The 13933-nt window shown below is 38.2% G+C and overlaps 2 protein-coding genes across 2 annotated transcripts; both read left to right on the top strand.

Moving 5' to 3' along the window:
• The first annotated feature begins 25 nt into the window (after nucleotides 1-25).
• On the top strand, nucleotides 26-5209 carry zgc:109982 (uncharacterized protein LOC553564 homolog). The gene is made up of 6 exons (XM_042483725.1): nucleotides 26-122; nucleotides 1335-1496; nucleotides 2141-2320; nucleotides 2408-2501; nucleotides 3655-3838; nucleotides 4853-5209. The coding sequence occupies exons 1-6, from the start codon at nucleotides 26-28 to the stop codon at nucleotides 5087-5089; spliced, it is 954 nt and encodes a 317-aa protein (XP_042339659.1). The 3' UTR covers nucleotides 5090-5209.
• Nucleotides 5210-7082: 1873 nt separating this feature from the next.
• Nucleotides 7083-13511, top strand: dr1 (down-regulator of transcription 1). Its single transcript, XM_042514302.1, has 3 exons — nucleotides 7083-7921; nucleotides 9371-9534; nucleotides 12282-13511. Exons 1-3 carry the CDS (start codon nucleotides 7702-7704, stop codon nucleotides 12426-12428), a joined length of 531 nt encoding a protein of 176 aa, XP_042370236.1. The 5' UTR covers nucleotides 7083-7701; the 3' UTR covers nucleotides 12429-13511.
• Nucleotides 13512-13933: the final 422 nt, after the last annotated feature.

Here is a 13933-nt window from a genome sequence, read left to right as displayed (position 1 = left end):
GCAGGACCAACACTAACCTGGCACGATGACCCAGAAGGTGGTACTCATCACGGGCTGCTCCTCTGGTATCGGCCTCGCCTTGGCTGCCCGCATCGCAAAAGATGAGAAGAAAAGGTTCATGGGTAAAAGTTTTTTTAAAATACTTTAAATTAATGTAATAAATTTCAAAGTGTCTGTATTTCACATCAGTGATTTAAAAGCAAAGGGACTGTATGAAAATGATGAAAACTTTATAAAACGGCACACCATTCTTATTTCTTTATGCTCCGTGGTTTTTATCATGTATGTATGGATATTACTATGCAGCAGATACACTGAAACTTTGTGGTTAATGTGCAGTTAAGTTTAGAAGCGAAAACACTTAGTTATGGTTAGGAAAAGAAAAAAGGCAATGTAACCCTTTTACAACCTCAGCAAATCAGCCTGATTTCATTCAAAAACATAGGAAAAATGTAGTGAACAACACAAAAATGAGGAAATGACCTGGTTAAAAAAAGTGCAAAAAAAAAAAAATCTGTAGTAATAAAAATTAAAATTAAACATATATTCATTCTGTAATACAATTTAATAATTGTAAATATATAATTTATAATAACTAGAACTATGTTTTTTTGACATTTTCCCCATTTGTTTTTCTAATAATCTCTACCTCTCTCTTTTGTAGTCTTTTACTAATTTTCTGCATTTTACGGGACATTCCTTGCCATACTGCTGATCTACTTTTGCCTCATGTTTTTGAAAAACATTCAACCAATTCCATAACCATACAACCAATTTGCATATGTTTTAGAAGTTTAAATGCTTTTGAAAGGCGTCTAAATGCAGCACAATAAAACTTTTGTCAATCAAGGTTTAAAAGAGTGAAAATACCTGCTTTGTGTGGCACTGTCCCTGCAGACAACGCAGCAATGTCTCTCTAAAAAAGAAGACTTTCCATGGCTCTATGCCTGGAGGAAAGACAGCCACGGGTCTCTAAAAACATCCATGTTTGGTGACTTGAAAGCTGCTGGAAACACAACGATTAGTCTCAAACAGTGATCTGCTGCCCGGCAGGCGTCTGAAGTGGGTGTCACAACATCCACAACCCCCCCCACATCCGGAAAACAAAGTCGGCCTCATAGTGCGTCATTTTAGAAACACCCAAATGTATTGTGGATCGCAAAAACGTAAACATTTTCCAACATTTTCCTCTGCTGTGACTGGGCTGATCTGAAGTGCCACCACATAAGTTAGAAAATATGGCGATTTGTGACGATAGGTGCACTTTTTCACAAAGCCAAATTAGGTGTCTGATGTCTTTTGGAAAACTTAAATTCTAATTGTGTTTGTTGTAGTCTACGCCACCATGAGGAACCTCAGTAAGGGTGAGGCGCTGGTGGAGGCCGCAGGTCGGACTCTGGGCAGGACTCTGGAGATCAAACGGCTGGACGTATGTGATGAGGACTCCATCAAAGCCTGTGTGGACAGTCTGCCAGAGCGCAGGGTGGACATTCTCAGTGAGTCCACCATTTAGTTTGACGTTTCTAGAATTTTAGGACATTTTTCAGATTTAACGAAATTTCTATGTTTGGACATTCATCAGAATTAAGAATGTTTCTAGGATTTAAGGACATTTGCACGATTTTAGGACATTTCTAGGATTTTAAGGCTTTTCCACAATTTTAGGACATTTCTAGGACTTCAGAATGTTTCTATGATTTTAACATTTCTAGAATTTTAGGATATTTGAAGTATTTTAGGACATTTCGAGGACTTAAGGATATTTCCAGGATTTCAACATTTCCTGAATTTTAGGACGTTTTCTTGGATTTTAGGACACTTCTCAGATTTTAGGATATTTGAAGTATTTTAGGACGTTTTTAGGATTTTAGAACATCTCTCAGATTTTAGGATGTTTCTAGGATTGTTGGACTTTAGGGTCTTAGCTAGGACCTCTGTTGGGAGTGCGGGGGATCCTCCACTGGCACTTTTTTTGACTATTTTAATGCTGCACCAAATTAAAAGTAAAACAACTCCAACTTTTAATCTGTTTATTTCTACTGTCAATTAGAACCAGATTTGGCCTGCTGGCCATATGTTGAGTATCACTGCTGAACATGCTCTGATGACATTTCTCGCCTTGCCTGACTTCCTGTCACAGTCAGTAATGCTGGGATGGGTCTAATTGGACCAATCGAGTGTCAGTCTATCGATGAGATGAAGACCGTCATGGACACCAACTTCTTTGGGCTTGTGCGTTTGCTGAAGGAAATCCTACCTGACATGAAGAGGAGGAAAAAAGGCCATATCATTGTCATCAGCAGCGTTATGGGCATTCAGGGTGAGGATAGTTACATCTGCTCAACATGAAAGTAATTATTTATGGTGATAAAACATCGTCCTAACAGTCTCTTGCTCTATTTTTCAGGAATTTTATTCAACGATGTCTATGCAGCATCTAAATTTGCAGTGGAAGGCTTTTGTGAAAGCCTAGCAGTACAAGCCCTGAGGTTTAATCTCAAGTAAGGTTTATTTCTGCAGAACACACAGACTTCTGCACTTTCTGCTCTTTCATTTGGTGCTCAGAGTCAAACTGCGCTCACAAAACTGAGATCAGTGAGAGAAGCAACATTCCTCCTCAGAACAAACATGAAAATACCTGCAAACCTGTACTTATCTATGTCTGCAACATCTGCACCCCTCCATCACACAGTCATACACACCACTGTCTCACCACTGAGAGGGAAATATGCCAGCTACAGTATGTCAATCCAGAAATATCCACAGCACACTCTGGTCCGGGGCAAGTCCTAACAGCATCATCTAGTAACTGAATCTAAAAGGAAATAGCTGTACAGGGTGGTGCCAGATAAATACAGTATATTTAAGTATCGCTCTGTAGCTTTCTGTTACAGCCGCTCAGTCAGTGAGTGTGGCGTCAAACACCGACGCCAACAGACGCCTTTCATGGTGGTATAATACATAGGTGAATGGCGTCAGTTTGTAATATGGACCAGCCTGTTCTCCTCTACATCTGCTGTGAGTGCTTTCTGTGTACGTGCGTGATGCCAAACATTGCCTTCCACGTCCAACTGGAACGCAGCTGGACAGAACCAGTGGCGTTGTTATGATACTCCAGTGGACAGACGGACGTCACAAGGTGCGCCTACATGCAACACCTGAGGGCAGCGCTAACCTTTAGGTTGAGCTATCGGGGGGTGAATGTGTCCCACAAACTTTCCAGCCCGTTCTCATTTCGAAGTCGTCAAATTCCGGCGCTTTTGCAGTGCTTTTGCCATAAGATCCCAACGCCAAAAGTCCCCTTCCATGTCCACTGATGTGCATTATCATCCGGCCATGTGCTTGTGTTGACGGAGTCACCAGGGAAACAACACAGCCATTCGCAGAGACATGGCACCTGCCGCAGAAGCCAGATACCTAGACGGTTTTATGTTGAGAACATGGCCGAACAGAAACAGTTGCAGTGTTATTTTTCACCGCCAGAGGGCCAGAAGTGTATTTTGAAAAGACACAATGCATAAACAACACTGGAACATAACGTAAAATGAAAAGTACAGTAAAATTTGAATAACCTATATGTTTAAATCCAGGGACTTTTATAAAACAGGCCTAACTGCTGGTTTGTGATGTGCTTGTCTTCTTTTCTTCCCTCAGTATCAGCCTGATAGAGCCCGGTCCAGTGATCACAGAGTTTGAGCGTAAAGTCTTTGAGGAGGGCATGAAGACGGATCTCAGCAGAGCAGACAAAATCACTGCTGACATGTTTCAGAACATCTACCTGAAGAACTACGGGCAGATCTTTGAAACCCTCGGGCAGACTGCTGAGGACATAGCAGAGGTATCTGTTCATCTAAACCAATCCTTTTAGACATTTTTTTACAGAGATTTTGCTATAAAGCCGTCACGAAGTCCCTTCTTTTTGGTTCCTTTTCGTTTTTACACAGAATCAAACAGCAGCGTCAGACTTCTCCAGTGTGTGATTTTAGACAATGGGCCGATATCGCCAAAATCTAAAGAGACGCGGCTTGTGATGCAACTGTATTTTCCTCCAGTGTGACATATAACATGCTCTTGAGCTCTTGAATCTCGTTGTTTTCCCAGTTCTCGTTGAATGGTACAGTGCGATGTTTTCGTCATGTTTTCAGCAGCATTTTTTCTTTTAGCTCCCAGAATGGTTCATGAATAACAAACTTTGAAAATGAACGTTTTATTCGGAATCACAACTGAGATTTGGTATACAGTATGTTTATAAAAATTACGTTTTCCTACACCTCCTAAATCAAGAAGGCCTTGTGACCCCCGTAAAGCTCTGGCGACCCATAGTGTGGGTAGGGACCCCCAGGTTGGGAACCAGAGATCTAGTGCTTTGTGTGTAACCCTCTGACACCTGGAGCATCAAGCAGTTTTTAAGGTCATTTCCTTGTTTGTTTGTTTATTAATTTATTTTACTTTCCTCTTTTGTTTTGTTTTGTTTTGTTTTGTTTTGTTTTGTTTTGTTTTGTTTTGTTTTGTTTTGTTTTGGTTTGTTTTGTTTTGTTTTGTTTTGTTTTGGTTTGTTTTGGTTTGTTTTGTTTTGTTTTGTTTTGTTTTGTTTTGGTTTGGTTTGGTTTGTTTGTTTTGTTTTGGTTTGGTTTGGTTTGGTTTGGTTGTTTGTTTTGTTTTGGTTTGGTTTGGTTTGGTTTGGTTTGGTTTGGTTGTTTGTTTAGGGTTTTTTGTTTTGTTTTTGTACAAATTTTCAGATTTGTTTTTAACTAAAGTCTTGATATGTTCTTAAAGGGTTAAAGCACGGCATGAGCTGAATCAGTGCACGTTATCTGTGTGGTTTATGTTTGCTCTGTGTTTTTCCTCTCAGCACACCTTCAAGATCATGACCATGGAAAATCCTCCTTTCCGTCATCAGACCAACACGCTTTACACCCCGATGACCACGCTTAAATACGCTGACCCCAACGGTGACCTCCCTATCGATACATTTTACAAAATGGTGTTTGAGCACGACAAAGTCTTCAACGCCAGCCTGAACTTCATCAAACTTCTGCGCTGGAGAAGTCGAAAGAGCTTCACCTTGGATAAGGACAAGAGCAACTAACAGAGTCTCGCCCGTGGGAAGATACGTTCATCCATCCTGTCATTTTTATTTTATTTCATTTGAATTTTGATTGAACTTTTAGCTGTAAGGTGTCTTTGTAACAAAAAGCTGAAACGATGATTATAGCGACAGAATAAACATATGAAAGTCATACATAATCCATGCAATCTCTTTTTTGGTGAGCTGCAGATTTGAAACCACACGCTGCTACATTCAGCCGTCTACCATAACTGTCTTAACTCGTTAAGCCTCAAAGCCTTTTATTACACAATATTTAAGTCGTAAGCAAAACTATGAAGGGCAGCGACAAGGTCACAGCAGCAGAGGACACATTCAGATACTTACACTGCTTCACTGAGAGGGGATATTAATATCTTAAGACGCTCTTTCTTGAATTTGATTTTTTTAATTACCTCTTTTCAAAACAAAATTACCAAGTTCTTTACAAAAAAATGTAGACCATGATAATAAAAAATAACAGTTTAAAAGTAATACGACGTGGAACAACAGGAGCTACACATGAGAAAGAGTAAAAAAGAAAACTAAATAAATTAAATAAAACAAATAGGTAAAATAATAGAGAAGTGACTAGTGTGTAAAATAATATAGTATAATAAAATTATCGTTTTTTAAGTACTGCGTATTGTCTTCCTCTTTGATTTACATATACAACTTCTCTTTAAATGAGTACATAACATTAAACAAGATTTTTTTTATATCAATCTTTAGTTTTCCTAATTAATTTCCACTGGAAATATTTAAAGACACTCTAAACATTAAGAAGCTTTCTGTCTTTTCGTCTGACTTTGTGGATCAGTTGCATGAGTCATGTTGTGTTTGTGATGCTGGATTATGTGAGATATTTAGGCATGGCCTAATCTGGGATTCAGGTGTTTGTTCTGAGCCTCACACCAGATGGACTTTTTCAGAGAAACCGCTTCATCAGGATGAGTTTTTAATATGTAGGCTGACAACAGAACTGGAGAATGTAAAATATATATATAAATTAAGAATATAAATGGGTCATTCCTGTTACACAGCAACATTTTCGCTTTATAATTTATATAATAAAATGTAGATTTTACTTTTTCTTTTTTGCATTATAGTTGCAGTGAAATAGAGTAGTGACATTAACAGTCAGGAAAAAGTATTGGTCAATACATGGTTCATACATGCTGAGTGGTTTATATTATAGAGTTAACAGGGTGGAACATTTAGTTAATTGACTCAGAGCAGTGTGAGTTATCCAGACGTATCTAACTTACCCTCTACACATAATTATAATTTTACACATGCATATACTTAATTATATATATATATATTATATATATATATATATATATAGAGAGAGAGAGAGAGAGAGAGAGAGAGATAGATAGATAGATAGATAGATAGATAGATAGATAGATAGATATGAGAGAGTAAAATTAATAGTTTAATTTATTTATTCTTAAGAATTTTATTTTGTATTTTATTTTTATATTTTTTTATTTTCTAGAATTGTATATTACTGTAATTATTAGTATCTTATTTAGATATATATTTGATGTGTGTGTGTGTGTGTGTGTGTGTGTGTGTGTGTGTGTGTGTGTGTGTGTGTGTGTGTTATGTAAGTATGGGTACTGGGGCACATACATATTCATATAGATGTAGGGCCCATTTTATTTTGCATGTAAAGAGTTTTATTTCATTTAGGAAAAACAATAAATATGTGTGAGGTCTTGAGAAAAGGTGACAAAACGACGCTTGTGAATGAAATACTCAAATTTTCATTTTTCTTTGTTCTCCGCTTCAAGAGCAAACTTCGTATTCCCATATGTTAGAATCTGAATATGTCGGTCATTATAAGTTATTTTTATTATTATTATTATTATTAAGTTATATCATTATAAGTAATGGAGAGCAATGAGACAGAAGTGTGTAGTTCTGCCAGTGGCCTGCAGGTGGCGGTAATCACCGACCAGGCGCCTTCAAGCACCTCTGGGTTTACACCGCACATCCGGGTCTTTGTTTGACGCTGTATCCGGACGAATTTAAGCTAATGTCGCTCAGAACACAAAAATCCTAAATGAACTTCTGCTGGATTTAAGCTCGGTTGACGTGTTTGGCTCTTTTGGCCGATGTTGGAAAGAGTAAATTGCAGTTTTGCGGCGCCTCTGTTCTTCCCGCCGCGTGTACCGCGCTGACTCTGTGCTTACAAATGGCTTTTCATTGTTAGCTTAGCTTTAGCCATGCTCTCTGCCTCGCACTCTGTGCTGCGGTTTGCTCGCGACGGGGACCACGGCTACTTTTTACAGTATTGACGTCTTTGTGCTTTTTAATTTGAGGTTTTTTTTGCGTTTATTGGCGCCTTAATTGTCTGTCACATCCAGTGTAACAGCGGCAGTCTGCAGAAACTTTGTTTTAAAGCGTAAAAGTCGCTGTTAGCTGTGTTAGCAAGCAACCGGCTAACTTTGAGGAAACGTCTTTTTTTGTGTGTTGATGGTTTTGGTGTTGCGTTGACTCTGGCGGTGCGTTAAACTTTAACTGGAGAACACCGCTTGTTTCTAACGTTTCACCACTTATTCAAGAACCAGAGTTATTATTTTTTGTGGTATAATTTGTCTGCCACGATGGCTTCCTCCTCTGGAAACGACGACGACCTGACCATCCCCAGAGCTGCTATCAACAAGATGATTAAAGAAACTTTGCCTAATGTCCGGGTGGCTAACGACGCCAGGGAGCTGGTGGTGAACTGCTGCACGGAGTTCATCCATCTCATATCCTCAGAGGCCAATGAAATATGCAACAAGTCCGACAAAAAGACCATATCCCCGGAACATGTCATCAACGGTGAGTGCTGCCGGGGACCCATGTTCCCCTCCTCACTTTTTATTTTGCTGAATTTGTGCAATTTCTCTCTATTTTATTATTTTATTATAATTTATTATTTTTTTCTCTCTAAAACGTGGACTGAAAAGGTAATTAGCAACTTGGCAAGAAATGTCCTGCAAATCAAAAAAAAAAATGAAAAAGAAAGAAAAGTATTTAAATTAAAAGTAGGCAACATGGCCTATTATTTATAATAGGCCATAATATATAAACCTTAAATTTTTAATTATTGGCATACATTTTTAAATTATTTTTACAAAGTTAATATAGTTTTAAGCACTTCTTTTAGGTAGTTTCCTTATTTTATTTTAATTTTTTCTTTTCTTTTTTTTGTTTGTTTTTATTTTTTATTTTTTGGTTTTGGTTTGACTTTTGTGCCAATAACTTTTTTCTTGCTAATTTTGGGTTCCTTCTTCAGTTCCTTATGGCCTTCCCATGTTCCCATGTATGAGAGTTATCTTTTTGTTTTGCCAGCATCAGTTGTAATTATCAACTAATTATCAACTATTATTTAGTTCTCAAAATTTAAAACCCTTTAAGTTCCAGATTTTTGTCATGATGCTATATGTTTTTAGATAAACACACACACACACACAAAAAAGTGTAGTTAGTAGAAATAGCATGTATTTTCTCCATGTGTGCCAAATATGGTTAAAAAATAGACATTATCAGGTTGAAAATGTTTAAAAAAGCCTTGAAACCATAATTTGAAATGTGGTTTAAACTTGTTAACTTGTTCTTGGGGAACATAGTGATGACCCCATGTGGTACATCTTTATTCTGTCTTTTACATCTGACTAATATACTGTTCAGGCATTGGTGAAAAATAAGTTAGTACATTTACTCAAGTGCTTTATATAAGTTCACATATAAGGTACTTGTACTTTACTCAAGTCTGTTGTTTTAATACCACTTAATACTTCTACTCTACTACATTTCCAAAAATATATATTGTACTTTTTACATTACCACATTTATCTGAATGCTTTAGTTACTTTACAAAGATTTTTGTATAATAAACATAAAATTAGCTTATTTTTAAATTAAATTACCCAACAGATTACAGCAGTAGCTGTTATTTCATTAGTCAGTTAGTCAGTTAACAGAAAATGAATTGGCACATATTTTCTATTTTATTTTTAATTTATCTTGGGGGCATTTTTAGTTTTGTTATGTTTTTTAAAGAGTTTGTTGTATTATTATTATTATTATTATTATTATTTTTTTTTACTTCGTTCTTTTTTATACTTTTTAATGCTGGACTTTTACTTTCAACAGAGTGTTTTTACAGTGTGTTATTAGTGCTTTTTCTGAAGTAAAGGATGTGATGATTTCCTCCACTGCCCCTGTGGTCTAAGCGGAACCACAGAAAGTAATTAAACACTTTCTTCTCTTCCTTTCACACCACAGCTCTCGAGAGCCTTGGTTTCGCATCGTACATCACGGAGGTGAAAGACGTCCTGCAGGAGTGTAAAACTGTCGCTCTGAAGAGGAGGAAGGCCAGCTCTCGACTGGAGAACCTGGGTATCCCAGAAGAAGAGCTCCTAAGACAACAACAGGAATTGTTTGCCAAGGTATGATCCAAAAATACTACCGGAATTACATCTCTCTATGTGTTGATGCTGCGGTTCAGCGCCCCCATGTTACTTTGTTTTTACTGTAGATTTGGGGACTGTAGATCAGTACATGCTTTAATGCTAAATGATAGCTGTGGTGCTCACAGTAACGTTTGCAAACTAATTTAAGCGATTTGGGAATACGTGGTATATTCAAAGATTGCAGTCTAGCTGTGAGTAAGTGAACAGAAAAAAAACCTTTTGGCTTGGTCACCCATTGTTCACAATTTGAGAAAAAGTTATTAATATATTAGAGTTTGTGGACAAACAGGAGAGAAAGTAGACATTGAAACATGAAGAGGTTTTTTTTAGTAAGTAAAATGTACATCAAATAGGAGGAAAATGGCAATGAGTGGCGCAGTAATGACAGCCAAAAATGTAAGAAAAACAGAGGTGTGGTCTGAGCAAGTACAGGTGTTTTATCTGTAGTGTAAAATGTGAAAATCTGATTTTGTGAAAGAGGTGGAATCTGTCCTATATGGAGTTTATTTACTGATTTAGACACGCTTTCGCTTTCATCTTATGAATAATTGACTCCATGGAGCAGTTTGAGAAGCTGCTGACTCTATCCTTCACTTTCACTTTCACTTTAATCCTCTCATGGAAACACAGTTTAAGATCAAACCTAAAATTATTGTTTGCTACATGATGGAAAAGGGTCAGGGAGAAGAAAATCTTATTTTTCCAGCCCCTTTCTCAAAGTAAATCAACAAAAAGAACTAGATGGTCTGTCCGTCAGTTACATAACAGTTCATACTTACAGAAAAATGAGAAAGTAAAAATCAAAAGTCATACAGCAACTCACCATCTATCAAAAAGCATTACCTTGAAACTTCATATTGTCTAATTATTATTTTTTTATACGTTTTATTGCACTCGTTCTCTAAAGGATTCACAGTTTGACGCCGCATACTGAAATACACATTTGCTTTAAGAAGCTCTTGCATACTGATGTTTAAAATTAAATTTACTTCTGTGATCCTCGTCCTCTGAAAGAAATAAACAAAAATAATGAACTAATTATTGTTTTATTTCACACTTAACTTTTAGCACACCCTCCACGGTATGCCACCCTCCCCGTTTGCATCTCGCTGTGATTTAAAAGTGACAGAAGCTGAAACTTTGTGAAAGTAACGCTGTGTAAACATATGTTGGTTGAAAGGATACACACATGGAAGTAAAGTTGTACCCAAACGCTGTACCTAGGGCTGGGCGATAAATCGATTTTATTGATTAATTTGAATTTGTAGTTCCAGACGATTTTTTAAAATGCAAATCTCGATGTTTTCCTCCGTCACTCCCTTTAGGTTTCTGTAGTCACCGTGCCCCCCTCCCAGTGATAAACACACACGACGACATGGCAGCAAGCGTGAACGACAATGAAGAATGTTATTTATTTTAATGTGAGTGTGTTTGAGCAGAGTGAATGGAAACAGTTGTTTTTCTTATGGGAGACAGTAGATCTCTTTGTATGTGGACAATAAAGGCATTCATTCATTCAATACACTTCCAAAACAAATCCAGTCATTTGGTCTGCTCAGTCATTTGGAAGTGGTTCAGTTTTGTGGCGTCAGATCTCAGACACACCACAGTCCGCTGCAGAGTGTGTGGCAGGCTGTTGAAAATAAAAGACAAGACCAATTTCTTTTAACATGTCCTACAGAAGCAGCCGAGTGGGAGAAATGTGTCTCAGTCCGAGATGCACAAGACCACAAAAACCTGCTACAAAGCAGTCAATGTCAGTGGAGTTGTTCTCCCATGTTCTGTATGACAGGAAAGACCCCCGATGCAAAGCTGTTACTGATGCAGTCGTCCTGCTTATTGGGCGACTCACGTCCTCTCTGTGTGGAGTTCACATGTTCACCTGGAGTTTGTTCACCAGTGTTGTCTCCGAATGTCCGCTCTGCTCTTATTCTCTGCCAGTGTCTCCGCTGGTGTCTTCGTGGTGTCTCCACTGTTGTCTCCGAATGTCCGCTCCGCTCTCATTGTCCGACAGGTGATCTCGTTACTTCGGGACGGTTCTGTAGCTGCTGCTTCCTGACAGTTTGGGGAACGTTCCTCTCTGTAGATCCACTCGAACTCAAACACTATATTTTTTTCAGCATTTTTTGTACAATTCAAGTTGACATAAGAAGATAAGAGAAAAAAACACAAATATAAAAATAAATTTGATTTTGCTCTTGAAAATGACTCTCCTTAAAAGAAAAGGCGATTTTCCAGCTTTTTGTCTGAAATGTTGTTTTTTTATGAAAATGCACAAATTAAATTCATCTGTACTCACCACATCTCAGCCTTCCATGAGACGTTGGAAATTATCAGTTTATCGGTATCTGTTGAAATATTCGTTATCTTGCATCACTGGTTATGATATCTTCATATCTCATTTAGGAGTCAAAGGGAACCTTTAAGTTTGACAGAAATAGTGATTTGATTTATATCGCGATATATATCGATATCAACTGATATGAAAAAAATGATCGGGACAAGACCTTTTTCCATATCGCCCAGCACTAATCGAGTATATTTGATATATCGTCCCCCTGTAGTGTACGGCATAATGTCATAACACATCAGAAATACTGTGATATTTGAGCTGTGATTTTGATGTCAGATGTGACCACAGTGATGCTTCTCTAATCTCCGAATAATCTCTTCACTGGCCGTCTGTCGTCTCATGTCTTCTGCGCTGGTTTGTGCTCCTGCAGGCGCGGCAGCAGCAGGCGGAGCTCGCCCAGCAGGAGTGGCTACAGATGCAGCAGGCCGCCCAACAGGCACAGATGGCAGCGGCATCTGCCAGCGCCGCCCAGCAGGCCGGCTCCTCTCAGGACGAAGACGAAGAGGACGACATGTGATCCCAGGACGCCGTTCAGCTTGTCCGAATCCCTTCGCGGGACAGCGTTGGCACACGAATCTCTCAGCGCTGTCACCGGCAGAGACATGAGGCGTGTTTGACCTGCTGGTAAACATCAGTGTAACGTGGATAAATGCACATCGGAGTGGACACTGACGAGAGAGACGAAGCGGGATTTCAAAAGAGCCGCCAGTACCTGAAAAAGATTTGGATTGAGAGGCTGTTCATGAAGTTTTTGATCATCTTTTCCCCCTTTTTCCCCCCCAGTTGCTTCTGTTTAATTTCGTCTTGATATTCTTTTGTGAGTAATTTGTAGATTTGTCGTGGACACTGACGGCAGGCATTGCCGGGGATTTGTCAGTGAATTTTGGTGAAAATGCAGCAAGTGTCGGCTCCTTCAGGTACTGCACCAGAGCGCTTCCTTCTGTTATCCGTTGAACTAGATCACTGTTTGGTGGTTTAGGAGAGCTGCCCCAGGATGATCTCGGAGCAGCTGATTTCTCCTTTCTTGTGGTTTAATGGTCACTTTTACAAAAAAACAAAAAAACGGGGTTTCTCTACCCTCTCTTGCTATATTTGTTCAACAGAGGATCATTCGAGGGGTCATGAATAAAGGAATTTTTTTGTTAACTAGAGAAATAAGTGGACATTTTGGTTAATTTTAGGTCATTCGGATATTTTCTGTTGCATTTCCTTTATACTTTAAACCACCCACAGTATTGCTAAATAGCTACACCTTTCAGAAACGGTATATTTTTGTCTCCTAGAACCAAAGATAGAGGACAGACTAACAGCCCAGAGTTGGTGTTTTTTAAAGGTGTAGGTGCTAACTGTGACTCTCGTCGCTGACTCCAGGTCAGTGCAAACAATGTTGAGGACTATTAACCTTTGACTTTGTAAGATGCTTTGATATCCAGGCTGAATTTGTTATTTCCCCTCTCGGGTGCAGTATCGAACATTTGCATTGTGACTGTGGTCAATCCTCAGTGTAAAGACAAGTAACCTAGTCGTGACACACATTCACCCGCCTATGCTACAAAGCTGTATTCTTTAAGCAATAAAGAAAACATCTTTTATAGACAAATGTTTTGTGGGTTTTTAATTGTCAGGGTTGCCACGGTCACGGAAACATCCCAGAATTTTGCAGTCACATTTTACAAAAAAGGTTAAAGTAAAAAAGTTATGCAACTAGTAAAAAATAATTGAAAATGTTGGAAAAATCATCAGTGTGTGATAAATTAAATTACATTTATTTAACATAACGATAGATTTATTTCTGTAACTGACGATGTAAAGTAACTTTGATGTGTATTATTTTGATTATGTTTTTATTTATTTCTCACAAAAGATTAACCATTTTCTCCTCATGTTACATCTCTCCCAGACTTGACAAAAAAATGTATGTCCCTTCCCTCAGAAATATTACCTACAACTGTAAATTCATGTATTTTGTATTTATTTTACTGCTGATTTGTAAAAAAAAAAAAAAAAACATGGTTGGAAGGC

Source organism: Plectropomus leopardus, chromosome 3 (assembly GCF_008729295.1).
Source record: "Plectropomus leopardus isolate mb chromosome 3, YSFRI_Pleo_2.0, whole genome shotgun sequence".
Taxonomy (NCBI): domain Eukaryota; kingdom Metazoa; phylum Chordata; class Actinopteri; order Perciformes; family Serranidae; genus Plectropomus; species Plectropomus leopardus.
The sequence above is the reverse complement of the archived record's forward strand: the minus strand, read 5'-3'. Positions and strand labels throughout refer to the sequence as shown.